Source organism: Lethenteron reissneri, chromosome 54 (genome assembly GCF_015708825.2).
Source record: "Lethenteron reissneri isolate LAM-NWPU_2019-01 chromosome 54, ASM1570882v1, whole genome shotgun sequence".
NCBI classification, from domain to species: Eukaryota; Metazoa; Chordata; class Hyperoartia; order Petromyzontiformes; family Petromyzontidae; genus Lethenteron; species Lethenteron reissneri.
In genome coordinates, this window is record NC_083832.1 from 6,537,506 (window position 1) to 6,563,764 (window position 26,259).

General features: G+C 42.1%; 1 protein-coding gene across 1 annotated transcript; it reads left to right on the forward strand.

The window, feature by feature from the left end:
- Nucleotides 1-3,985: 3,985 nt before the first annotated feature.
- On the forward strand, nt 3,986-24,850 carry LOC133356562 (interleukin-17 receptor A-like). The gene is made up of 11 exons (XM_061574139.1): nt 3,986-4,365; nt 4,545-4,566; nt 7,326-7,490; nt 8,635-8,735; nt 9,904-10,033; nt 13,294-13,341; nt 14,032-14,171; nt 17,302-17,376; nt 17,854-17,920; nt 20,378-20,497; nt 21,153-24,850. Exons 1-11 carry the CDS (start codon nt 4,255-4,257, stop codon nt 22,598-22,600), a joined length of 2,427 nt encoding a protein of 808 aa, XP_061430123.1. The 5' UTR covers nt 3,986-4,254; the 3' UTR covers nt 22,601-24,850.
- The last annotated feature ends 1,409 nt before the right edge of the window (nt 24,851-26,259 follow it).

Consider the following 26,259-nt stretch of genomic DNA (forward strand, 5'->3'; position numbering starts at 1 on the left):
GCCACTGTTCGGACAGAAGCGATTTATTTAAACAGACAGGGATATGCGAAAGGAGGGCAACATTTTGTATGGGTCAATTAACTGGGGGTCACAATACATCTGGACCCACACCGTGTACGTCTCTTTGTAGGGGGCGGTGGCCGTTTCGAGATCCCATCTCAAAGAGGCCCTTCCAAGTGCAGGCCTCTTACTGTTAGGATTGAAGGGACACGTGCATATTTTTTTAAATTCCTTTTTTTGATTATCACCCCGCAGGCTGTGATGGAAATGTTATTTTAGCACCTAAGTTAAGCCTCAAACGAGGTTCGTGTGCGAACGTGTTCGCCCAGTCCCCGCTTGCGTAAATACAAATGCCCGATTCTGGATTGTAAGGTGCTTGTGTTTAAAGTGTGAGTAATGTTCGCTTCAGGACAAAATGTTTTTATTTGACAGGAGCATCATCGTGAAACACCCAACCGAGCTATTACACCACCGCCACAACAGTTCCACAAAATAACCGAGAAGTCAAAACACATTGTTAAAATGTGTTTTCACATCTTACGCTGGCAAACGTCAGAATCGGAATCTTTATTTATTTTATAACTAAGGGGGCCCCTTAGTAAAATGTGGCTTTGGGTGGCACAGCAGACGTCAGAGCGTGCAGTTGCTGCGTTTGAATCCAGGTTTTAGCCACATGTGGTTAAACTGCGTTCTCTAGGGTAGGGAGTTGATCGTCTCAGCACACTTGCCAATGATTGCGCTAAGTCCAAAAAAATTCCCCCCTATACCCTTAACAGACTGTTGGGGCAAGTTCTGTTAGCGAGTGCCTATGAAGGCCGGAAGCACACACGAAGGAGGTGGGTGGCCAGCACCACGCCCGCATGGGCACACACGTGACGAGTCATGGGCGGATGGATGGTGTATCGAGTGCTCATGGGTCCCAAGCCATCACTGATCACACAAAAAAGTGAGCTCCTTGGAATAAAACACTGTTTTGAGTCCGTTGTAAAACTGGCTCGGATTTAATGATGGCTGATACAATTATTTTGGGTTAGATCGCGTAAATATTTAAATGTGTCGTTGAACCCATCACCCGACGGCCAATTAGTAATTATTGTCATGTTCTGTTTACGTGACAAACCTTACTAATTGGCCATGTCGGGTGGTGTCGGGTTTAACGACACATATTTACGCGATCTAACCCCCCAAAAAACCTGTATTATGGATGATATTGGTCGTGAAAGCCTGCTGCGTGTTAAACTCAACGATGGCTCCCGGACATCTGCCGGTAACCGGTTCCAGGTGTTGGGGCGAGAGACCCTGAAACTGCACTGGCCGTACCGCATGGATACATTTTAGATGCGAGAATTAAAATTGTCAGTGTGACTGCCATGCGATGGATATCACTCTCGGTGGCAGAGTGGGTTGGGGAAGTGCTGGCCACTACTAACTGGACCAGGTTATTTGGTGCTGCTGCTGTTGGCAGTGATATACAGGGACAATAAATAAGTATAACCCGTAAAAACAAGTTTTTCACTATAAATCCTTTATATGCGTGGCGGATAGAGTCCTCTCGTCCTCTGGCTTGAGATGGCTGCCACCTATGGGTCAGATGATTGTTTGCCAGTATTAAGCAATTGGTAATTAAATATTTAATTTGTTTTCCCTAAACAGTGTAACATTTTGAGAAAAAAAAAATCACGAACATTAATTGTCTCGCACAACGAGTCTGTGTGCAAAATGTCAGCTTGATTGGATCACGGGAAGTGGGTTAAAAAACGACCGAAAGATTTGCACAGTCGTAAGCAAGCAAGCGAACTTAATATAAAGGATTTTAAAAAAAGCAACACACTTGTCAAAAACACTACCTTGCAAGAAAAACTATAGAATGGACGACATTTTGGGCAATGCCCCCTCCATTTATGTGGTACTAGCGGGAAGTACCCGGCGTTGCCCGGGCGAAAAAGACAGACACACACATCGACCTGCACACACTTACAGACATTGACCCACACACACAAAGACATCGACTTACACACACACATATGGACTCATACACACAGACATCGACTTTAGATACACACACATGGAGTTACATGGAGTTACATGGACTAACACACAACACATGCACCTACACACACACACGCAAAGAAATGTGGTATGAAGAAGGATAATTGCCCGTAACCTAACCAGTCACATAGTTTGACCTTTTAAGGCAGTATACTCTTTGGTTCTTTCGGTAAAGTCACGTAGGTAGATAAAAAATAAGAGATCACGCACGACGTTTCGATCGCAACACAAGTGACCGTCATCAGGTGAGACAATCACAGCCATTCAAATGAGACAATCAACTGCCTATTTTAGCAGTTTCCCTGGTGTGATTTTCTCACCGGATGACGATCGCTTGTGTTGCAATCGTAACGTCGTGATCTATTTTTTTCTACCTACGTGACTTTACCGAAAGAACCAAAGAGTATGGATTCCTGCAGTTACGAAAGCTCCAAATCCAGATTTTAAGGCAGTGTTATTGACGAATATGTTGAGTTTGATTAGACCAGACAGTAAATTTAATTGGATGTCAGACGTAGCTCTGTGGTATCCACCTTTGTATGGCCGTTCTCCAACACGAAGGCTCTTGCGAAACATCGTAATGGATACTTGGCCTCATAACGTAGCTGGTTGCGATGGTTCATTGGGGCAACTTAGGGGGGAGTACCCACACTTTACCCCACCACATGCGGACATACCATTGAAATCGACCAACTGTGGTTGGGAGGGTGATTTATCAACGTAAAAACACATTAATGGAAACATAAGTTGAATAATATAGATCAAATATTACTTATCGGTGTAGCTTGTACGCCAGTGGAAGTGCCGAATGCTGATGATCCTTACTCCAAACCAGCTGAGCAGCGTTCCGGAAAACATCTCGTGGGAAATAAAACCCTGCATGTGTGTATGGTGAGCTTCTTTCGCACCGTACATAACCAACCGTGCTAATCGGATATGCGGCTTAAGGGCAACAAACTAAACACAAAAAGCAGTTTCAAAGAAAAGAGTCTGTAACCTAGCTGTAAAAGTGCTCACGCATTGCGTAGCTCCCAGCGCATGTGTAGAATGTTCTTAGAGTGAACATGCCGAGCGCAGAGAATGCGTATTTCGTGATTAAGCCGAGGTTGCACCCCCTGGTGACATTCCTGACCACACACGAGGCCTCGGCAAGGTAAGGTAAAAACAACGAGCCTACCTTTACCCTACCTTTCACCTTACCACAATACAATCACTCTACCCTTAACTTTTATCCTTTAGCAAGGTAAGGGAAAATGTAAATAGCAACGTGCCTACCTTTACCATACCTTTTACCCTTACCCCATAAAAATTACCCGATTACAGGGTAATTACTGGGCCACTACACATTATGGTTTATAACAGGTAAATGCTAGGTAGAGCGCTTTATTAAATCCTTTATTAAATCCTTTATATTAAGTTCACTTGCTTGCTTGTGCGCTTACGACCGTGCAAATCTTTCGGTCGTTTTTTTTCCCGTGATCCAATCGAGCTGACATTTTGCACACAGACTCGTTGTGCGTGACAATTTATTTTCGTAAAAATAAAATTCAAAATTTTTACACTTTTAAAGAAAAAATAAATTATATTTAATTACCAATTGCTTAATGGTGGCAGGTAATCATCTGACCCATAGGTGGCAGCCATCTCAAGCCGGAGGACGAGAGGACTCTCGCCGCCACGCATATAAAGGATTTATAGTGAAAAACTTTGTTTTTACGGGTTAATTTTGTCATATAGAATACTCTCGATGATTCCAATTTTAAATGGAGGCTACGGACTGCGCCACGGAGCTTTTAGCGAGCGGTAAACAATGTATTTATAATACTTCACGCTACCTTTACCCTACCCTTTACCCTACCCCTTGGCATGTCGACACTTTTACCCTTTAACCCGGTAAAAAGGGTAAATTACCTTACCTTGCCGAGGGCGGCCACACACCTGTCCGTCTGGTTTGACGAGAAAGGGGACAACATTTACGTAAATGCTTCCTGGTTCTCGTGGGGTGCAGAGGGCCTGCGTTTATGGGTGTTTACAGAGTTCGAGCAATACGATCATTTCAGAAGAAACGAAAACGAGCAAACCATTTAGAGGCGGGGGGTTTACTCAAAATTGTAACGAGTAAAACGATGAATATGATGTACTGGTAGGTGTCGGGTCTGTTTCATAGTCGAGTCTAAGTTGGTTATCAGCTTCACAGAGCCGGTCATGCTGATTCTGAGTCGGGCCCTCGAGTTTGCCATCAGCGCAATGTGCTTCCACCGCATGTGCGCGGTGACTCTCGATGCAATTCTTGATTCTTACGACTGCTCCAAGCAGGTAAGCTTGAAATGCACTGTTAACCATCACGCACATCCCTCCCTCCCTCCATATACAATCGTGTGTTTATATATAACGCGTAATATTGATGTGTGCACGGATATGTTTGTGCAAGTGTCTTCAAGTGAATGTGTAACCAACGCTGTTTCTGTCGCATGTGGTTTGATCGCGGCTGGCAGGATGTCAACTGCACGATACAAAGTAAGTGAATTCGTATTTGCACAAACGCCATGTGTGTTGCGTCGCGAACCTGTGTAAGACGGGATATTGTTGTTATTGGTACGTCGTACGTCGAGACATATTCAACATGTATACCCAGTCTAAACAACTACGTTCAGCCCGTTTGCCACTCCACTGCTGGATGAGTCTCCCTCCCCACGTCGTGTAGGAAATGACCATACTTCACCACGCTTGTGACTGCGGGGTGGTGAACGTCGGGGTAGAGTCGAGTCCGTAACAATTTTCTCTACTGCCCTCCACCGTTGGCAATGCCTACTGCACCTGCTTTTGGGAATGGTGATCACTCATCCAAGAATGGTACGGACCCCAAACTGCTTCGCATTCTGAGGGTTTGACAGGGTCTGGGATATTCCTGGGCGATTTGGTCATAATTCTTTGACAATTACTAATAGTTTAATTTTATTTCTAGTCCTTTACACTGTACCTCTAGTAATGGAATACTATGCAGCCATTATACTAATGCAAATAAGTGAATTCCGATTGGATGTGTAAGGACAATAAAATTAACCCGTAAAAACAAAGTTTTTCACTATAAATCCTTAATATGCGTGGCGGCTAGAGTCCTCTCGTCCTCTGGCTTGATATGGCTGCCACCTATGGGTCAGATGATTGCCTGCCACCTATGAGCAATTGGTAATTAAATATTTTAAAAAAATTCCTAAAAAGTGTAAAATTTCGGAAAAAAATTTTCACGAAAATAAATTGTCACGCACAACGAGTCTGTGTGCAAAATGTCAGCTCGATTGGATCACGGGAAGCGGGTTAAAAAACGACCGAAAGATTTGCACGGTCGTAAGCAAGCAAGCAAGTGAACTTAATATAAAGGATTTAAAAATAGTCATTGTGTCTACAAGTATTTCAAGATAGTCGTGTAACTACTATCCTGCAACACCAGTATGGTGACTTAAAGCTTTCGTGACTGCAGGAATACATATTCCATTCTTGGCTGATTGCTTGTGTTGTGATCGAAACGTCGTGATATTTGTATTATTTTTCTATCTACGTCGCTTTACCGAAAGACCCTTAGAATATGAATACCAGTATGGTGGGTATTGAAAGTACAACCGTAAAAATGTTATACCACACTGCTTTTGAGTAGTAGCCTAAACAGCAAGGCCGTAATTATTATAATATATTAAAATGTCCCCCTGATATATTGCTATAAAATAGATTTCTGTTCATATGATTGTGGTTATGGTTGTACTTTATTAATCCCTAATCTCTGCCATTACATACAATGAAACAAGAAAAGGTAAAAAAGAAAAAACAGAGCAATGTAATACAATACACTATTAGACATTAATGTAAAAAATAAATATAAAGTCCATCCTATGTGTTAGTGATTTTTTTTAATATTTTAGGCAGGAAATGGCAGGAAATTAGTTTTCAAATTTAGATTTTTTTTTCTGGGGGAGACCCCCAGACCCCTGGAAGATTTAGTCCCCCCCAATGTTGACATCATGGCTATGGCCTTGCCATAAACAGTATTAACAAAAAAAGAGCACAACTAACCCAAGTTCGCGGTGCTGATGATGCGAGTGCTGAACACTATCCGAGATGGCCCCATGTCTCCCCTCTCCACTACTTTCATCAAAACCCTCACCAATCAGTGGGGTCCAGATGTCTTGTGACCCCCCCCCCCCCCCCCCCCCCATTTATCTCTCTAAAACGTAATATATATTTTTAAGTAAGGTTTCTTCAAAGCATAAATTAACATGTAAAGGAGAGGGAAAACTATTGTTAAGGTTGTTATTTAATTTGGGGGACTGGTCACAAGATATATGGACCACACTGTAGAGCAGGGATGGGGAATCTTTTTTTCTGCCAAGGGCCATTTGGATATTTATAACATCATTCGCGGGCCATACAAAATGATCAACTTAAAAATTAGCCTGTTATATTTGGTCAAACATTTAATTAACTCACCCCTAATGTGATGGCTGGAACTGCTTCTCTTTGGCGAGGTGTGTGATGTTAGCCGGTATTGATGATGTTGCTACTCGCAACTGCTTTTCCAGGTTTGCTCCTAGAGATTTATTGAATTTCGAGTCCCGCCTGCGGTTGCCTTGGCAGGGCCACACCAAATCATTTTGCGGGCCTCATACGGCCCGCGGGCCGGACTATCCCCACATCTGCTGTAGAGTGTGGTCAAACGACCTCCTTGAAATTATGCGGCCTTTATCCAGCAATGGATTAGCACAGTGCTGTTTTTGTTTTGTAATGTTATGTATAAAGTGTTTAATACCATCGAGCTGAACTAATTATATAGCACCGCTAACGTTTCGTCTCAACACATCAGCTATAATAGTAATGTATTGCATTTACAAATTATGAACCCCTTTTTACACGCTTTTTATTAACTCATTATGTCTGTTGTTGTTGTCGTTGTTGTATCCTCAAATCTTGTAACTAAATTTTTACCCACTTCCCAATGTGGTATCGACTGCAAACTTGGTATACTTACATCATACTGAGGACAATACTATATTATATGATAAAAAATATATATATTTATTTTAAAACATTCTTTTTTGTATGTTATGTTTCGGCTTGGGTCTAATTGTCCACGCTCAACTGACGTTGGCTGTAAATCAGCACAGTCCCTTACGTTATGGCAAGCTTCGGGGCCACTTCCTGGAGTTGTGAAGTTCTCCCATTACTAGTACTGTACATTTCATTAAAGTAAAACAAAAATATGTTTCCATTTGTTTGCCTTAAAGCTCTTCCACCAAGGGATGACGGTTCTGTCTTGTGGACTCCTGGTCGACCATGGCTAGTGGTCCTTGAGTGGTCCTTGAGTCGTCAAGGGACAAACACAAGCTTGGATGCCTACCCCACCGTGCTGACTCCTGTCCTGAACATCACTTGGTGGCTACCTTATGATGGTCTGTGCAGATGTATTTGTTCACATATGTATGTGTTGGAATTAATAGTGAATTTGCCACATTTTTACTGAGAAATGTAGAAAATTACTGTAGTTCGATGCAATTGCATAGTCAAGGGTTAAGTCGAATGAGTTAAGGAATGAGTCCTTCCACAGCTGTCAAGGCAATATTTGTTGAACACGTCGGCTTTCGTGACCAATGTCATCCATGATAGAGTTTTTTTTTAGGTTAGATCACAGAAATATATATATATGTAACCCCTACTAGTTGGCTGTGTCGGGTGGTGGTGGGTTTTAACGACACATTTATATATTTACACGATCTAACCCAAAACACCACTTATGGAAGTCAGGATTCGTTTTGATTTACCAATCGGGAACTCAAGCGACTATGATTGTCTCATTTTCCAGAGTGGCCCTGACCTGGGGCATGAATCTGTCAGTAGGAAGAGTTTATTACTACGTGCAATCCCAATTGAGTGACGTGCGGGTCATTTTCAAATTTGGCAAATATGGACCCTTACAACGGCATGCAATGGTTTATTCTTGCAAATGACGTTGGGGAATTTTTAAGGTTCACTATGAAGCAGCTGGTGTGTAGTGTATGATGGTTATTTCACCCACAGTAATTACCAGGGTGGCCACTGCATCTGAACAACTAAGCCATGTCACCTCCCCAACCACTACAATTTCCATCGAGAATCTTTAAGACAATGAGTACGATCTTGAAGTATCTAATATAAAAACACAGATGTCGTGCTTTTGTGGCACATCATTGACAACAGCATACATATGTAGCACCTAAGTTGTTTCTGAACATAAAAATACTTGTTATCATTTGTGTGCTGTTTGCCAATATCATCTGAAAATCCAGCAGCAGTTGTTTAACAAATCTAACTCGTTGGATGAGACCCAGAAGGTTGGAAGTGGTCCAGAGTTTTTTGTTTGCTTAATCAAATGCTGCTGGACATAGCATGATTTCAAAGAAGGGTCATGGGCTGATGGACAAAACATTCCTACATTTCCGTATAGTAATGAATATGATGGCTGGTTGTAGGGACTTCACGTGCATTATTTATAGTGGCTTAAAGTGTGTGGAAATGAAGTGCTATAATACGGCCGAATGTTTTCTGTGATATTTTCAGACAGCATTGTTGCGCTCCAGGGAACCGAAGTTTGTGTGACAACCGGAAATGAAAATGTAACCAGATGTGTTTGGTTTGTTTATTCCAGCACACCTACAAGGGTAAGATCATTAAGAGCTTCCTTAATGTAATTCACGAAATAGCAACAACATGCATTGAAATAGGATACGACATGTTTACAAATCAATGTTTTACTTGTGGTGGCTTCATAGACTGGCACATAGTGCACGTGACTATACGATTAGGAATTTAATAAAGGAATAAAATACAATTTGTGGGTAGGCCTTCATCCAGCAGTAAATATGCAATATCTGGGCTGATCATGATTATCACTTTGGATTCATGAACTCTCTACAAATAACCACATCTCAAGACTGTGTACAAACATGGGACATGTGTACGTGTGAAAGAGTTTGAAATTAGTTTTTTTTATTTTAGAGCACAGAATTTATTTTTGAATTTCACAGGTCCGAGAGGGAATTGAGGCAACATTTATAGCAGCAGTGTGAATTCAGACACGCCATGGAGAGAGAGAGAGTTATAGGCAGAAGATAATGGAGAGAGAGAGAGAGTTATAGGCAGAAGATAAGAGTCTTGAGGTTCGACTTTAACATGTTCTCGGCGAGTACGGGTGGCCAGAAGAAAGGTATCCAAGGGAGGGAATGGAACGGTGAGGGTGATGGTGGTGATGGTAACGTTTGCCATTTCCCACAACGCAATGATTTGTAGCGATTTTATTCAAGAAACCTTTTTTTAATATTGTAGATAATTTAGGGGCCCAAGTGCCTGTATGGGACAAGTGAACTCATTACATACTCTTAGGTTTTTTCGGTAAAGTCATGTAAAACATTTTTTAATAAACGTAATTTTTTTTTTTTTTTACCTACGTGACTTTACCGAAAAAACCTAGGAGTATGAATCCTTGCAGTCACGAAAGCTCAAATCTAGAATGAACTCATTACATTTCACCTACATGAATCGAAAAACATTAATTCTGACATAAGTGATCCTAATGCATGTGACTCAAGCTCAAAAATCGATACAAATGGATGAATCCATCCATCATTACATTCCAAATATCAAGGCCAAACATATCTTGCTTCATTAACTTTTTGTTCTCAACAATTGGCAGTGTGTCCTGGAACATCTTGATAATCCCAGAAGTATTCTCATGGCAATCTCTATAGATATAAATAAAATATAACATACGTGGGTTATCGACTTTTTTTCTCGGAAAACCCTAAAAATTCTCCACATTTCCTTTTGCAGTTGGAGAGTTTTTCATTTCACGGGTTTGCAGTGGAACCATACAAACGTTACCGCGTAGACGTTTGCAACTTTCCCAAACCCGTTCCACTGGAGCCAGAAACCATTGTTCGGAGCTACTTCACCTTGCCAGGTAAAAAAAAAACCACCTGTAATCGCACCTTTTACAGCATGTCTCAGATGTTCATGAGCACTTCATATGCTTGGGGTGCCCGGGTCGATCAGAGGTCGGAGCGCTGAGCTGGCAGCACGGAGGGTCTTGGGTTTGAATCCAGGCAGCTGCCTGTGCTTAAGCCGGGTCCTCAATGTAGTGAGTTGGTGGTCTCAGCCCAGTCATCAATTGACTGCACACAAACAAAAACCCACCACATTAAATTTCGTTAATCATAATAATGGAATTCATAACGCGCCAGATTTTGCAGACAAGTCAACAACTCAGAGGCGTGGAGCCAAGCTTAGGGCTGCCCGAAAGCCTGACCAAACAGGCCTTTAGATCTACATCATGAGACCTCCTTTTCCAGTACCAAAATATAAGAAGAGGTTTTTTTCCCTTTTTTTCTGGCAACAAAACTGAAACCTTTTTACAAGGAATCATGTGTACATTAACCACAATACTTGTGGTCAGAATGCAAACACAAAACACACTCTGATAATATATGCATTGTCTTTGAAACTGATTGGTCCACACCAGAGACAGCTTTCTTTTGAGCCTCGTCTCAAACGGTGTTAGACCAGAGGACGCCAAAAGGCGTACAGCTCAAAGAAAATGCACTATCAAAGTAATGAGAGCTCGGGGTAAGCATGACACCTCCTTTGCCAGTACCAAAATATTTGCATTCTGACCACAAGTTTTGTGGTTAATGCAGTAACATGATTCCTCGTAAAAAGGTTTCAGTTTTGTTGCCAGAAAAAAGGGGACAAACCTATTCTTAGGCCTTTAGATGTTTCTTAAAAGTCAGAGTGCATTTGATGTTGCGGATGTGCAAAGGGATTGAGTTCCACACTGAAGGGGGGCAAGAGTTCTGCAGTTAATTTGACTAATTTGCGGCTCTGATAATAATAATATTTGTTTGACTGTCACGTGACAAAGCTCACTACAGAGGTCGCAATCGGGTTCCCGATACCCGTACCCTACATGATACCCGGCTACCCATACCCGGCCGGTTACGGGTACGGGTACCCATTTGTGACCCTGGTGCGGCCGGGTACGGGTACGGGTAGGCCGTGAGTCACTGGTGAGTAACCGTTTGTCACTCATTTCCCAACGTCTTGTCTCTTCTCACAATTCAAGTTCCTAGAATCAACCCACCCGCGCCTGCAATATGGCTTCATCCCAGAGGTGCCTGCAATATGGCTTCATCCCAGAGGTCGCAATCGGGTACCCGATACCGGTACCGTACCCGGCCGGGTACGGGTACTGTTTGCGACCCTGGTGCGGCCAGGTACGGGTAAGGAATCAAAACCCGTTTGCGACCTCTGGCTCACTCTCACATGCAGAGTGAGGAAGAAAGTGCTGCCCCTTGTTTTGTGTCGCCAGAGATCATTCTCAGAGTTTCCTCTATGATATCCACTTCCGTGAGCCGTTCTCCAACACGAATGGTTGCACTTCAAGAGACCCGAAAGAATGCCCTGTGTCGTGAACTCACACCGAGAGCACAATCGGGATACCGTTGTAAAAATAAATAAGTACCAAACGTTACACACTAAATAGATGCGGCGGCGCTACGTGGAGTTGGATGGGTGAGAAATGCGGTGCAAATTGTAAAAACAATACAGTTACAGCGCATGGATTTGCAGCAAACATCACTATGATATCGAAATACTACGTGACATCATTCGCTATACATACCACGATTATCACATCAGTTTTTCTGAACATTGCGATGTTGTGCTCAAATTATTTTCTTAAATATTTTATTTCCTGACGATCTATAAATAACTATGATCGATTAAACGAGTGCTTTGCTCAATGTAATTTTTTCAGAGTGTCCTACAAGGCATTTACGTGACATTATCACTTTACATTTTTCCTTAAATATGTCCGTGTGGCCTTAACAGCGTGTTCGTTATCAGAATTACAGATTGTATTAGCAGACATGTCCCAATGTTGGACCCTCTTGCCACACACAAAAAAACCTCAGCAAGGTTCCCTTGGATAAATAAAGATTTACTTTCGTTATATTTACATGACCACACAGAGGCCACCAATGATTAATGTTTCACGTGTGAGTGTCTAGCCGCTCAGAGCGCCATTGCCGTGCCAAATGCACGGGACTTGACCAAGGCCGAGTTTCAGGAAATCCAGTTCGCCGAATCCGGCAACAATGTAGCACCGTTATCGCGCTGCATTTCTACTTGACCACGATGGAATATTCTGTCGAGTTGAAAGGTGGCGGTGGTGGTTATTGTCACAGTATCATTTACAGGCCCATCTGATGTTGGGTGGACAAGTCAAGGACAAATGCTCCATTCGTCTACGTAAAAACCAACTTAAATGGGGGGAAATTCAGATGACTCGGTGAAACGCTTTCATAATTTTTTTTTGCCAACGCATACATTCTGAACGTGCCCCAATTGTGTGCTCGGCCACTTTTTTTTTATCGTTCCCGGTTATTGCTCAAGCTTGGGCTAGACTATAGATAACTTAAACGAGATAGGAATGCCTATACTTGTCGGGTTAACCATGGTTAATTACTGCCAATACAGTGAGGGAAAAAAAGTATTTGATCCCCTGCTGATTTTGTACGTTTGCCCACTGACAAAGAAATGATCAGTCTATAATTTTAATGGTAGGTTTATTTGAACAGTGAGAGACAGAATAACAACAACAAAATCCAGAAAAACGCATGTCAAAAATTTTATGAATTGATTTGCATTTTAATGAGGGAAATAAGTATTTTTATGATGTCTGTCTACTTATATGTCTATCTATAGTTTTCTGGTTAGATTTTTGTTGCTATTTCTTTTATACCTGATGATTGCTTGTGCTGCAATCGAAACGTCATAGTATGCAATTATTTAATTTATTATTTTATCTTTATACGTGACTTTATCGAAAGAACCAAAGAATGATTTTTTTTTTAGTTTTAACATTTTTTTCACTCCACTCATTGCATGTTTCAATTTTTCTGAAGAGACGTGAGTTATTTATTTAAGGATACGTGTGTAATGTTTTTTTTCTAATCAAATGCAGTGCCAGAAACATGTTGTTCTTGGGAGGTTTCTGGTCTGACACAAGTGTTAGCATATCCCTTGGATTTGTTTAAGCTCATGAATTCCACCAAATTCAAGACGGCAACTGCTGATAAATGCACAGTGATAAAGATGTTCAAAACAAATATCTTTTAAGTCGGCGATTCACGAATGTCCTTCAATTCTATTAAACATTCACAGGCTGTGAGGATAATGTGATGAAAACTTCAACCCAGTGTATTCTGAACGGTGAGTAAACTGCATTTAAAACTCAGATTTTAAACACACGACAAGGAATTAAAGTATAACACTCTACAGTTTTAAAATTAACAATTAATTAACAGTGGGCTTAATTTGCTCTTACTCGCTCTAAAACGTATCCAAAATGTAGGTTGTCACATATATCATGGATGATTACATCACAAGATCTTGAGATGGTGGCGAATTGGGATGGCCTTCATGCAGTGGTGGATTGTCCATGGCTAATGCTGGTAAAATATGATGTCGTTTAATTCAGTATTCATTAAAACCTCAGATTAAATATATAAATTGGGCTATCTTAAATTTGTTTTTATTAGTTTACAATTCCTGACTCACCCCTCCCCCCATCCGCCAAAATTGGGGCCCAAATTGGAACATTTTTGTTTTCTGTTGTTTATAGGTACAGTAAACCCTTAATATTTGCACATTTTATAATCGCGGAGAATATGGTTTCGAGTATTTGGCTGCTATAAAGTTCCACGTGATAAGCCACTTCGTTGAGCTATCATTTGTAGCCAGGACGCTTCTAAAAATAATAACTAGAGCTCAGTGGGCCCTACCTGGTAAAATAAAAAAAAAGTTTAGTTTTGATTATATATAGATAAGAAGACTGAGATGGCATGTGGTTCATTCGAAGAATAACTACAAATGTTTATGTGTTCCTCGTATGACTACCAGGGAGTATGTGGTCACCAAATATAAGCATCCACCTGAATGACAGTGGGGCATCAGTCGAATTCTCAGCAGTGAACCTATCGAGGAGGTATCACGTCACGCTGGAGAGCTGCGGACAAATCCACAAGGCGTCCGTGATCGGGGTGAGTTTTACACGATCATGCCCAATTCTAGATTTGAAGTTTTCGTGACTGCAAGGATTCATATTCTTAGTTTTTTTCGGTAAAGTCACGTAGGTAAAAAAATTAAAGTTAATAAAAGTAAAATAAAAAATAAAATAAAAATCACGACGTTTCGGAGGCAACACAAGCTTCCGTCCACCTGAAGACGGAAGCTTGTGTTGCCTCCGAAACGTAGTGATTTTTATTTTATTTTTTATTTTACTTTCATTAATTTAAATTTTTTTACCTACGTGACTTTACCGAAAAAACCTAAGAATATGGATCATGCCCAATTCGATGCGCTCTGTGAGTCTTGTACAGAGTGGCGGCTGGCGATTAAGGGCCAGTTGGAGCCGGAGCCCCAATTTTGAAAAAATTAACCCGTAACAACAAAGTTTTTCACTATAAATCCTTTATATGCGTGGCGGCTAGAGTCCTCTCGTCCTCTGGTTTGAGATGGCTGCCACCTATGGGTCAGATGATTGCCTGCCACCATTAAGCAATTGGTAATTAAATCGAATTAATTTTTTCCTGAAAAGTGTAAAATTTTTGAAAAAAATTCTCACGAAAATTAATTGTCACGCACAACGAGTCTGTGTGGCAAATGTCAGCTCGATTGGATCTCGGGAAGTGGGTTAAAAAACGACCGAAAGATTTGCACGGTTGTAAGCACGCAAGCAAGCAAGTATACTTAATATAAAGGATTTAAAAAGGATAAAAAGAAAACAATATTTTCACATTTTAAAAGTCAATAAACTGCGCATTGTTGAACTGTTTTCACCAGATGAAGTACGGTTTTTACTAAGGTGGCTGATCATAGGTGTACTAGCTAGCCCCTGGTCAACACACGTGACTGATTGTGCTATTATGGGACTTGACCCCCACCACCTAATAGTGGCGAAATGTTAACTACCTCACCGAGTATACAGGAGCACGTAGGTTTGATCCCGACCCTGACGCCTGTAATATTTGGAGTTTGCATGTTTTCTCTGCGGTCGCGTGGATTTTTATCTGGGTCCTCCACATTTAGAAACGTGCATTTTAGAGTATTTGGCTGCTATAAATATCCACATGATCAGCTACTTTGTTGAGCTATCATTTGTGGCCAGGTCGCTTCTGAAAAAAAAAGAGCTGTCCACGTCAGTGGGTCTTACCTGGTAAAATAAAATAAAAAGTGTAGTTTAGTTTCGTGATGCAGTAATTGCACTGTGCGCACTACACCAACGCGTCAGCCAGAGAGTGCTTGTGCAAGGGCTGTTATCTGTCTTGGGTAATAAATGGACAAGCGAGCCCCCTGGTCCCTTCCCTGCTGTGCTGCACATGTGCCGCACACGTGCCACACACGTGCTTTTGAGTAACAGCACTATTTGTACTTGAAGAAGATACATTCACACCTTCTCTGCCACCCCCCCCCCCCCCCCATTCTCACCTCCACAATCACAGGCTTCTGTGCTCCCCCCAATAGGCTACATATATACTCACTGGCCACCACTGTAATGTAAATAGCAAAATTCAATGATTGCCATTGGTTATTTTAAATGTCTAATTTATTGTTAACGTTCATGGCAATTAGTCAAACATTTACTGTATATAGCGCAATGTGGTTATGTTCCTTGTAACCAAACACACTTTCTGCTTGATGTTGACTTACAACAAAATAAAAATGCTTTCAAGAAGAACATTTAAACATCAGCCAATGGGCCTATCAAAATGATTCGCACTCAAACAGTAGTCGTTTATGAAACATCGTTAGAAATGTAGTGTAGTTCCCATGTCAAAGCACACATTCTTTTTAGTCTGCTGTATATCCTTACAATTGACAGCATGACCAAATCCCTTAACCTATCTAGCCGTAAGCAACAAATAAATGAAACATAAATTACATCTGTCCACGGATTAACTCGTTTCAAAAGTGTTGGAATGGAGCATGATTATAATCAAAATGTCAATAACTCGGTGCTTAGCGGTGCTTGGGAATTAATTGAAATGTTGGCTGAATATTATTGAAATATTGTGAGAGCAATGTACCCATTAATATCAGATTTGTTTTCGGTGTGACCTCAAATGACAAGTCCCAGCTATCCGTGTTGCTGACACCCTGCCCTGTTCAAGTTTAAGTTCAAGACTTTCCCTCCTCCTCTGCCTTGGACTGTTTGTTCTCTGATAATAACAAATTTAAATATAAAAACCCTCCTTTCCCTGACATGTACATGTCCCACTTTGAGTCCAGTATCTTAACCTGTGGCTGCATGTAGCAGCGCTATTAAATGAAAAAAATCGGGTCGCTGGATTAAAAACCGAGTGCCAACCGAGTGCCAACCACTTCCCCAATCGCTGAGTTCGATTCCCGGCCATGACTAATATAACAGGCAAGTGATACCAGAACTGGCCATGGGCCTCCCAACTTCATTAACCCGGCGTGGTGAGGCGGAGCCAAACAACCTTTCACCACTGGCAGGGCTTGGAGAGGCCTTCATCCAGCTAATATACGTCCGTCAATCTTCATGCCCTGTCGCAATACGCACTGTGAAAGGGTCCCCGTGGGTAATGTCAACGTGCGGTGCGGCTTTCTGTTATTAGGCAGTGCTAGTGCGTCGAGTGTGATTTTTTACATGCTTTTATTTAACTCACTTCGTCTGTTGTATCCTAAAAATATATATTGTAACAAAATTTTACACACTTCCCAATGTGCTATCGACTGCAAACTTGGTATAGGTATGTCATACTGATGACAACACGATATTCTATCATAAAAAAAATATTTTAAAACTTTATACACGCTTTTATTTAACTTGCCCTGTGTGTTGTCGTATCCAAAAATCTTGTAACTCAAGTTCAACCGTATTCCCAATGTCGTATCGACTGCAAACTTGGTATAGGTATGTCATACTAATGACAAGACTATATACTATCAATCATCACGGTCCCTTACGTCACGGCAAGCCTCGGGGAGCCACGCCGAGGGGCGGGGGATGTGGAAGGAGGGGAGGGGCGATGGGGGAAGGGGGCAGGGGCAGCTCGGACAGTACATTTCATTAAAGCGTGTTTTTAAAAAAAGTATTTTTTAATATTTTTTTAGTGTGTGCCTGAATTCAATGTTTATATTTAATAGGGGATCGGAAAATATCGACAGGTGACCTTTCCCGGTGTTACACCGACACCAAGCTGTCGCACATTTGAAGCCAAGGTATACAAATACACAACAGAGTACAGCATTGTCAACACCATACCACAACACTTTCACTTGCCTTGTCGATATGTATGGTTGCGACGTTATCATTTTTTGCTATATCAGATTTTACCACGTGGCAACTTTTGCAATATCACTTCCCCATAACCTTGTAATTATATTTTTCAACACTATGATGCTATTGTGCTTTTCTGTACTTCCAGTATAAATAAAGGGTTTAACACGTAGGCTTTCGCGACCAATATTATTCATAATAAAGGTTTCTGGGTTAGATCGCATAAGTATAAATGTGTCAACCCTCCACCACTGCAGTTCACGCAATTGAAGCCTGGTAAAACATTTTTTTAAATCATTACAATATTTGATGCTTATTTAGTGCACGCACTTTCTGTTGTACAAATATTGTTAAATACAAGACGACATTTATAACAATGTGAACAATGACTAATTTCTGTTTTAAATCCACACGGACAGATAAAACCTTACTTTGACATGTGCAAAGACGACTGCACAGAAAGAACAATGTTGCTGACTCTTACAGGTAAACCCTTTTGCTTGTCATTTGCTCTTTTTGCCTGCTTCACCTGCTATTCGAGAAGTCTTGGTGCGTACGCTTCTTTTGGAGGGAGTGACAACCTAATCAGTAAATGGACCAAATCTCAAAACACCTGATCCTGTGAGATCTCTGAAGCCAAGCTAGATTTGAGCCTGGCTAGTACCGAGATCGGTGACCCCCACGACTTTCCAGGCGTTGTAGACATGAGTCTGTGAGGTGTGGCCAGGAGATGGAAATTGCTGAGAGATGTGCGGTGGTTTTACTCCCAAGCTTTTTCTTCGGTTTCCTCTCACACGCCATTTCAACATTCATAGAATTGGCCAAACATCCCAATGCAGGACCCCCACCTCCCTCCTCCAGGAATTAGTCTTGAGAATCGGTAACGCTTTCCTGGGTAAACAATTGGACTTATTATAAATATCCACATAAAATCAATTGTCATTTTGCAATTTTTGGCAAATGCTTGGTAAAAGATAAAGGTGCAGCCTTACAATTGCATGCTCATGCCACTGCTGGCGAAGAGCATTCATAATATGGAGCTATAGAGAGCCCCACTAGAGGTTATTTTGCTTACTCTTCCCAACTAGCTAGAGTTGGGGGTCCTCTACCTCTGGCTAGGGATGCCCACGCAGTACCTATCGAACAAATCCCTTTTATCTGGTATACTCATTTATACTGCTGGGGCTGAACTCAACGTGACCATATATACAGTATGTCAGTTCATTCTAGATTCGAAGTTTTCGTGACTGCAAGAATCCATACTCTTTGGTTCTTTCGGTAAAGTCACGTAGGTGAAAAAATAAAAAAATAGAAATAAATAAATCACGACGTTTCGATTGCAACACAAGCAATCATCATCATTATCATCAGGTGTGACAACCACAGCAATTTTTTTTTTTACTGAAGTGGGAGAGATCTCGGAGTTAAGAGGGTTTATATAAGTCAGAGAGGGCGGTGGGGGGGGTAAATGAGGAGACGGGGAGCTTTGCGTGTTGCGATAATGACTGAGAACATGAGACTGGGCAGGTGGGGGGGAGTGGGCGGGGCTGTAAGTTACCTGGCCCGGAGTCAGGTGCGGAGAGGAGAGCAAAACGGCGACACGATTGCCGTCTAGACAGATGCTGGAGCTCAAAACAAAATAGCTGCACTGCTGAACGTTGAGGATGTAATTAACTCGGTGAAATAGACTAGTAATTCTAGATTTGAAGCTTTCGTGACTGCAAGGATTCATATTCTTAGGTTTTCGGTAAAGTCACGTAGGTAAAAAATTAAAATTAATAAAAGTAAAATAAAAATAAAATAAAAATTACGACGTTTCGGAGGCAACACAAGCTTCCGTCTTCAGGTGGAACCGTCACAGCACGATAGCTGTATCAAGTAAATGAGAAATTCCAAGAGATCCGACCTTGTATATATACTGGTTGAGGGGGGAGGAGCCAGGGTAGGCCCCCTAGATAGGAGTTTTTTTTTTATTATGATAAGGTTGGTGCCGCTGAAGCTACGGCTAGTCTACATACCAGTCTACATAACAAAGGCTCGGATCTCTTGGAATTTCTCCTTTACTTGATACAGCAATCGTGCTGTGACGGTTCCACCTGAAGACGGAAGCTTGTGTTGCCTCCGAAACGTGGTGATTTTAATTTTATTTGACTTTTTTTAATTTTAATTTTTTACCTACGTGACTTTACCGAAAACATAAGAAATAGACTAGTAGCCCGGTAATTAAGATAGAACAATTATGAACCGTTAAATTTTACTTGGTTAATAACATCTTTCCAATGATTGCTCAATTTGTATCCATCTTCTCGGTTGAAGTTATGTCTATGTTTATATATCTGGATGGCTTCATGAACAAATCTTTGATGGTATCCAGACGGCTTGCAGAGCACCTTGGTCTCGGAGAAAACAATATCATGAGAGCCCACAGCGTTGTAGCAATGATCAGCAACGGTGGAGGAATTAGTTCTGCCGTGTTGCAGATCTGACTCATGCTCGCGGATCCGGTCAGAGACATGATGTATCGTTTCCCCAAATATAGTTTGTTCTATTTATAAATCCTTTATATTAAGTTCACTTGCTTGCTTGCTTGCGCGCTTACGACCGTGCAAATCTTTTGGTGTTTTTTTACCCCACTTCCCGTGATCCAATCGAGCTGACATTTTGCACACAGACTCGTTGTGCGTGACAATTTATTTTCGTGAAAAAAAATTCCAAAATTTTCCACTTTTTAGAAAAACTAAATTTCATATTTAATTAAAATACCAATGTGATAAAAATGCAACTCTTACTCAAGAAAAAAAGAAATGAATAATAATATAAAACCGATGCCACGCATATTAAAGATTTATAGTGAAAAACTTTGTTTTTACGGGTTAATTTTTTTGTTCTTTTTTTTATTAGTATGTCAGTTCACCAATTTTTCTTCTGCCATGCTCTTTTCAGATCAAAACTCCGCAACGCCGCCTCCTCCCACAAATAATATCTTTGCAAAAGTAGTCATTGCTGTTACATTATGTCTTGTTATGACACTTGCCATGGGTGTGATTGTCTACTGCAAACGAGGTAAGTTATGGTAATAAACATGCTTTACTTCATAGCTGGGATATTTATCTTCACTTGTTATGTAGGCGATGTTATCGCTGATGCATTGCTTAGAAACACTGAACTGAACTACGAACTTGGCTACCTGAGTTCGATTCCTGGCCATGGCTATCATCGGTAGTAAGATATCTAAATCAGTCCTGAGCCCCTACCGTCGTCAAACTGTGGTTATCAACATGGCAAAGTAAAATCAAACAACCAGCATGACTGACGCCGCATGGGGAGGCCTAGATACAGCAATGGTTTGACAAAGGGATGTAAATTATTCTTTATATTCGATTATGCTAATGCTGCTTGATAATGTTGGTCTGGAAAGCCAATAGGCTGATGGACACTTAAATATGTATAATTATGTTAGGAGATAGAATGGCATTATGCTTATATTTGCCCTATTTCCAAACAAAGCAACCCATCAATTTTGATTTAAAGCTTTCGTGACTGCAGGGATTCATATTCTTGGTTCTTTCGGTAAAGTCACGTAGAAGAGAAACAATAAAATAATACAAATATAAACAATATATCTTGTTTTATATATTTTTTATTTTATTATTTCCCTTCTACATGACTTTACCGAAAGAACCAATAATATAAAGCAACCCATCTTCTCTTTTTGCAGATGCCATAAGAAATGGATTTTGCAGAACGGCCACAACAGTGGAAGAAGAGAAAACTGAGATCCCTGTTGCACAACTGCCGCCAAAGCTGCAGCCCAGAAAAGTGTTCATCGTCTACTCGAACGACCACAAATTGTTCAGAGACATTGTCCTGCACTTCGCAGCGTTCCTGCAGAGCAAGTGCGGCATGGCGGTATCGCTGGACCTGTGGGAAGAGCAAAAGGTAGCCAAGACAGGCAGGATGCAGTGGCTGATGCAGCAGTTGGATCAAAGCAAGGACTCAACGGCCAAAGTCATTGTGCTGTTCTCTCGGGGGTCGCAGATGAAGTGGAGAGCGCTGTGCGACTCCACACAAGTGGAATTTCGGGAAGATCTCAAATCCCTTGTCGGAGACATGTACAGCCCCGCCCTCAGCCTCATCTGCGATGGAATTCTGCGGCCGGCCACGTTCGAAAAGTATATCGTGGCGTACTTTGAGGACGTAAGCAGCGAGAGGGATATCCCCAGTTTCTTCAACATGACGCTCAAGTATAAGCTCATGAAACATTTCAAGGAACTTTTCTTCAGGATCCAGGACAAGGAGCAGTACGAGCCAGGAATCACGTACGGAACGCACGGAATCTCTGCAGAAGACTATTTTGAAGAGCCGTGCGGGAGACGCCTGCTCGAGGCCATACAAGCATTCAAACTATTTCAGAAGTCAAACCCAGACTGGTTTGAGAACAACGAACGTGACAAAGAACTGGATAAGGCCACATGGGAAGGAAACAATATGTATTTGAGTGCAGCAGGCATGAAGCAGAACATTCCTCTTTTTGAACCAAATGACGGATGCGATTTCGTTATCCGTAACAGTCCAAATTTAAGTAACGACTCCACTGACATGCTGAAGGCTAGCCTTACACAGTTTTCACATGACTCGGGAGTATCTGGGATAGAGAATACATACCCCAATGAACAGCTGCCATTGCTGTCCGTTTCTCCAGCCGAAAACGATATCCCTGAATATGCAGCGCGCGTGCATTATTCTAATCAAGTTAACGCTATCGCACCGCACACAAGTCAGGACCTGTTGATCAACCCTGATGATCTCGGTGCCAATGGTAGTGACCAGCAGTTTGGGGAAATTTCATCTAATGCCCTCTTTCTTTTGGAAGGTTTTCAGAGAAGTCTTGTCAATGAAAACAGTAACTCTGATCTGGGCGAGTGTTTGGAAAGGCCTGGTTTGTGTGAACCACAGCGTCACATAATCCCCGCATTGCAAACCAACGATGGGCCGATGTACAATTCATTTGACGGAGGCAATGATGTACACATTGACTTTTCCGTACCATCTTACGAATGTCCCGGAGAATTATGCAGTGACCCATATAATGCAGAGTCGAAAATGATGAAAGAACTGATTCAGCTGCAGCAGCAAGTGCTGCAAAACAGCATTGCCAATATATAACGAACTCCCAAAACTACGTGTCCACACTAGTTTATCCACCGGATTAACAACTGTACCTTCGTGAGCACACAGTGAATGTCTACCTTCTTTCATCTGTATGCATGTATGTTGACGTTCTTTTGCATCATGCGTAGCCCACGTGCTGATCGGAGGTACTGGGGAAGGACAACAAATTATACACAAAAAGCAGTTCTAAAGAAATTCGTTTTCAATCGAGATTTAAAAGTCCATAGCTCCAGTGGCTTCCTCATATCAGAAGGAAGAGCATTCCGGCCGGCCGCAGAAACGCATCTGAAAGCGCGCAATGCAGTGACTGTCTTTTTCCCTTGAAATAAGAGTGCCACGGTAGTATATGGGAGGTCGTGGGTTTGATCTCGACCATGACGCCTGTATATTTGAATTTTGCATGTTCTCCCCGTGGTCACGTGTATTTTTCTCCAGGTCCTCCGGTTTTTCCATCCACATTTAGAAACATTCGTTTAAAGTATTGGCTGCTATAAATTTCCACATGATCTGCCTCTTTCTTGAGCTATCAGTGGGGCTTTCCTGGTAAAATGTAAATAGTTTAGTTGAGTTCAATGGCTAGCCAAAAGCCACTGTGAGGATGACCGGAGTTTTCGTGATGGGATGACCGGAGTGTGTGCGATGGCATTAATTGTGTCATAGGCAGTGGTGGCCACTCGTTATTCGGAGACGGTGGAGCCAGTCCTTACTGGTGGTTCCAGGCCTTACTCGTGCTGCCAGGCCTTACTGGTGATACCAGGTATTACTGGTGATACCAGGCCTTACTGGTGGTGCCAGGCATAAGCAAAGAAAATAAATTCATAGGGCCTAAAGCAGCCCATGGGCCCCCAGATTAGAATTTATAACAATATTAGTCGTTTACATTTATCTGGCACTTAATTTCCTCAGAAACTCACAGTGCCTTGCATCACATCTCATCTCAAACATTTTAAGGGCACCCCCAGTGGCAGCTGTCCCTGTGCGGCAGAGAGTGATTCAGCACGGGCCTGCGAGTGGGCATTAGTATGCCAGTAGAGGGCGATGACTGCTATGTGTAATCCCAATTGAGCAATTTGGACTAAAACTATATATGTAGTGGTGAACCAAATGTGAGCTTGAATTCAAATCCGAGAAAACAGCGAGCGAATGAATGTAAACGGCTATTAAAATATCTCTCTCCTCTAGTCTGTAGCTCATCTCCCGTCTAACTACATCTTTGTTTCTGTCTACATTTGTCTTCGTCTCACTGCATCTCTACCTCTTGTCTATATCTATTCTATCATCTCACGAGCAGCGTATGTATCAAAAGGACCACTGCAACTCACCCCCCCCCCCCTCCCCAAATTATCATTTATTTTTTCGGGTGCTCAATGGGCAAGCACCACTCGTGTAATATGCTACTTTATTGTCTCTAAGTTGGTGTGTGGTATTTAATATTTATGTGCATGTGAAAGGTTTTACACTTGTTGCTGCTAGCCAATAATATTGATCTACATTGTTGTGATAGTTGGCAATACAATGGAATATTGCGGACTGCTCTATTTGAACGCATCACGAATGCATGTCGCTACGTTTTCCAGTTTAAAAGAAATACAGGACTGAATAAATTGGCAATAACATTTGAATAACATATACGTCCGGGTACGCGTGACTTCGCAAGCAAATGTGTGATCAGTAGGCTACTTATTACAAATACATGTGTAGCGTCGGTGTCGGGCATTGTAGATAGCATTAAGCACACTTACCTATAGTAGCAAACATGTGTCCATAGGGGGCGGTAAACCGGGATAGGCAGGATGAGCCGGGCCGCTGGGACACTCAGCTCTCCCAACCCCAAGAGAGGGGTTGGGGGAGATATTCCAGACCACCCTAGAGAGTTCCAGAAGGGAGGCGTGGCCAGGGCCACGGGTATAAAAGCCGGACCTCTGGACGAGTCTGGCAGTCTTCTTCAAGCTGAATAAAGAAGACCTGCTAGGCTAGGACCATGGGAACCCCCGGGACCCGCCGTCCTTCTAAGGGCCGGGACCGAGTGGGCCAGTGGTCGGGACCCGAGGACATTGTCTGGGTCGAGTCAGATAGCCTCCCCCTAGGTTCCCTTAGCCAGAGGAACGTGAGTGTAGTCCCAGTGATTAGGACACGCTAGCACAGAGGCTATACCTCCTTGGGTATCGGGTGGAGGGGCCGCTATTCCTCTGTTAGGGACCCGTGTATCCCGCAGTTGTATTGAATAAACGTGTTGCCTCAAGTGCTCTGTCTCCGGTCTCCCTGGAACCCACTACACATGCAATTCAAAAACAATGATCTTTGCATGCTTTGCGCTACAAATATATACATGCCAAAAATGACAAAGATGTAGGTGGGTATTTATGATGTAGGTAGTAGGTAGGTATTTATTATGTAGTACTTGGTAGGTATTTATGATGTAGGTACTAGGTGGGTATTTATGATGTAGGTACTAGGTAGGTATTTATGTCAGACTAACCTGGTAAGGTAACCCGTCTGTGCTGTTGGAGATTGTGAACGGGAACGTTGAGGGGTGTCACAGAATAACTGCATAACCCACTGTTAATAATCACCTTCAATAACCCAACCTAACTTCATTGATATTAGGTGCTGGAAGTAAAGGTGCAGCCCCTGAAATTCCTCGTCTCATTCCACTGCTGGCGGAAGCGTAGAGGTGGATGGATTGTAAGAAACTTGCTCCATCGTTTCAGCCACCGAGCCGTGAGATCGAACCAGCGACCTCTGGATTGCAAGTCCGTGACATAGTGGCACCCGCCCCCCCTATTGAATCGCTCTAAAAGTCGCTTATGACAATATTTGATATAGTCTTGTATCATCTTCCCACAGATGGCTGGATAGTGAAGCTAATAATTAACTTGCTTAATCCACCTACTCCCAATGCAAACCTGCTCTTGAGAGGCTAGACAATGATATAATGTGGGTTATGATGTTCTTTTCCAGGCTACCACACAGTCAACTTTTCTCAGTGATGTCTGCTTGCCATAAATAAAACGATTGTATTCCATTTATTACACTGGTGACTGGAATTATTTTCTGTGAATGCATACAAAATAAGGTACAGCACAAATCCATGCATTCCGAATAAATGTTCAGAAGTCATGTCCAAAGAGTTGCCACCTGCCCTGGTTTTCCCTGGATCGTCTTAAAATTTTAAATCATGTCCTGGAAAATATGCAAGTCTTCCAGGGACATTAGAGAACAGGATTTGTATCAGTTGTGAAATTATAATAAAAAATAATACACCACCCAAGACAATGTGATGAAAACCATTTGTGTTCCCTCTCATGGTATTGTGAGATATTCTTTCCATGATGTGTCCCAATGTGTTGTGTATCATCTCCCGAGAGGTGGCAACGCGAGATGTCCGCCGTGGGGTTGGTTCGGGCTAATTCGTTAAACCTCGGGTGACACCCAAGATGGTTGCAACTCTTACACACTATCCAATACGGGCACTCAATATCTGCCATTTCTAAATGCACTATGTTGAACTTATTCTGCAACCGTGGTAATCGGAGGTAAAAGGCAATGTAATGCCTTGCTCACACCACCCTGACAGAAGATCCTCCACTCGAGGGAGCTTAAGACGGCCAGTTCTCGCTGGCCAGATGTCTCGGAAGAGATGGGAGTATTAA

Bases quoted from the DNA above. Each gene is read 5' to 3' on its own strand.
- LOC133356562 (XM_061574139.1), top strand. From the start codon at position 4,255: ATGCTGATTCTGAGTCGGGCCCTCGAGTTTGCCATCAGCGCAATGTGC. The intron at 14,172-17,301 runs GTGAGTTTTACA...TATATTTAATAG, and splicing joins ACAAGGCGTCCGTGATCGGG to GGGATCGGAAAATATCGACA. The intron at 17,921-20,377 runs GTAAACCCTTTT...TGCTCTTTTCAG, and splicing joins AATGTTGCTGACTCTTACAG to ATCAAAACTCCGCAACGCCG.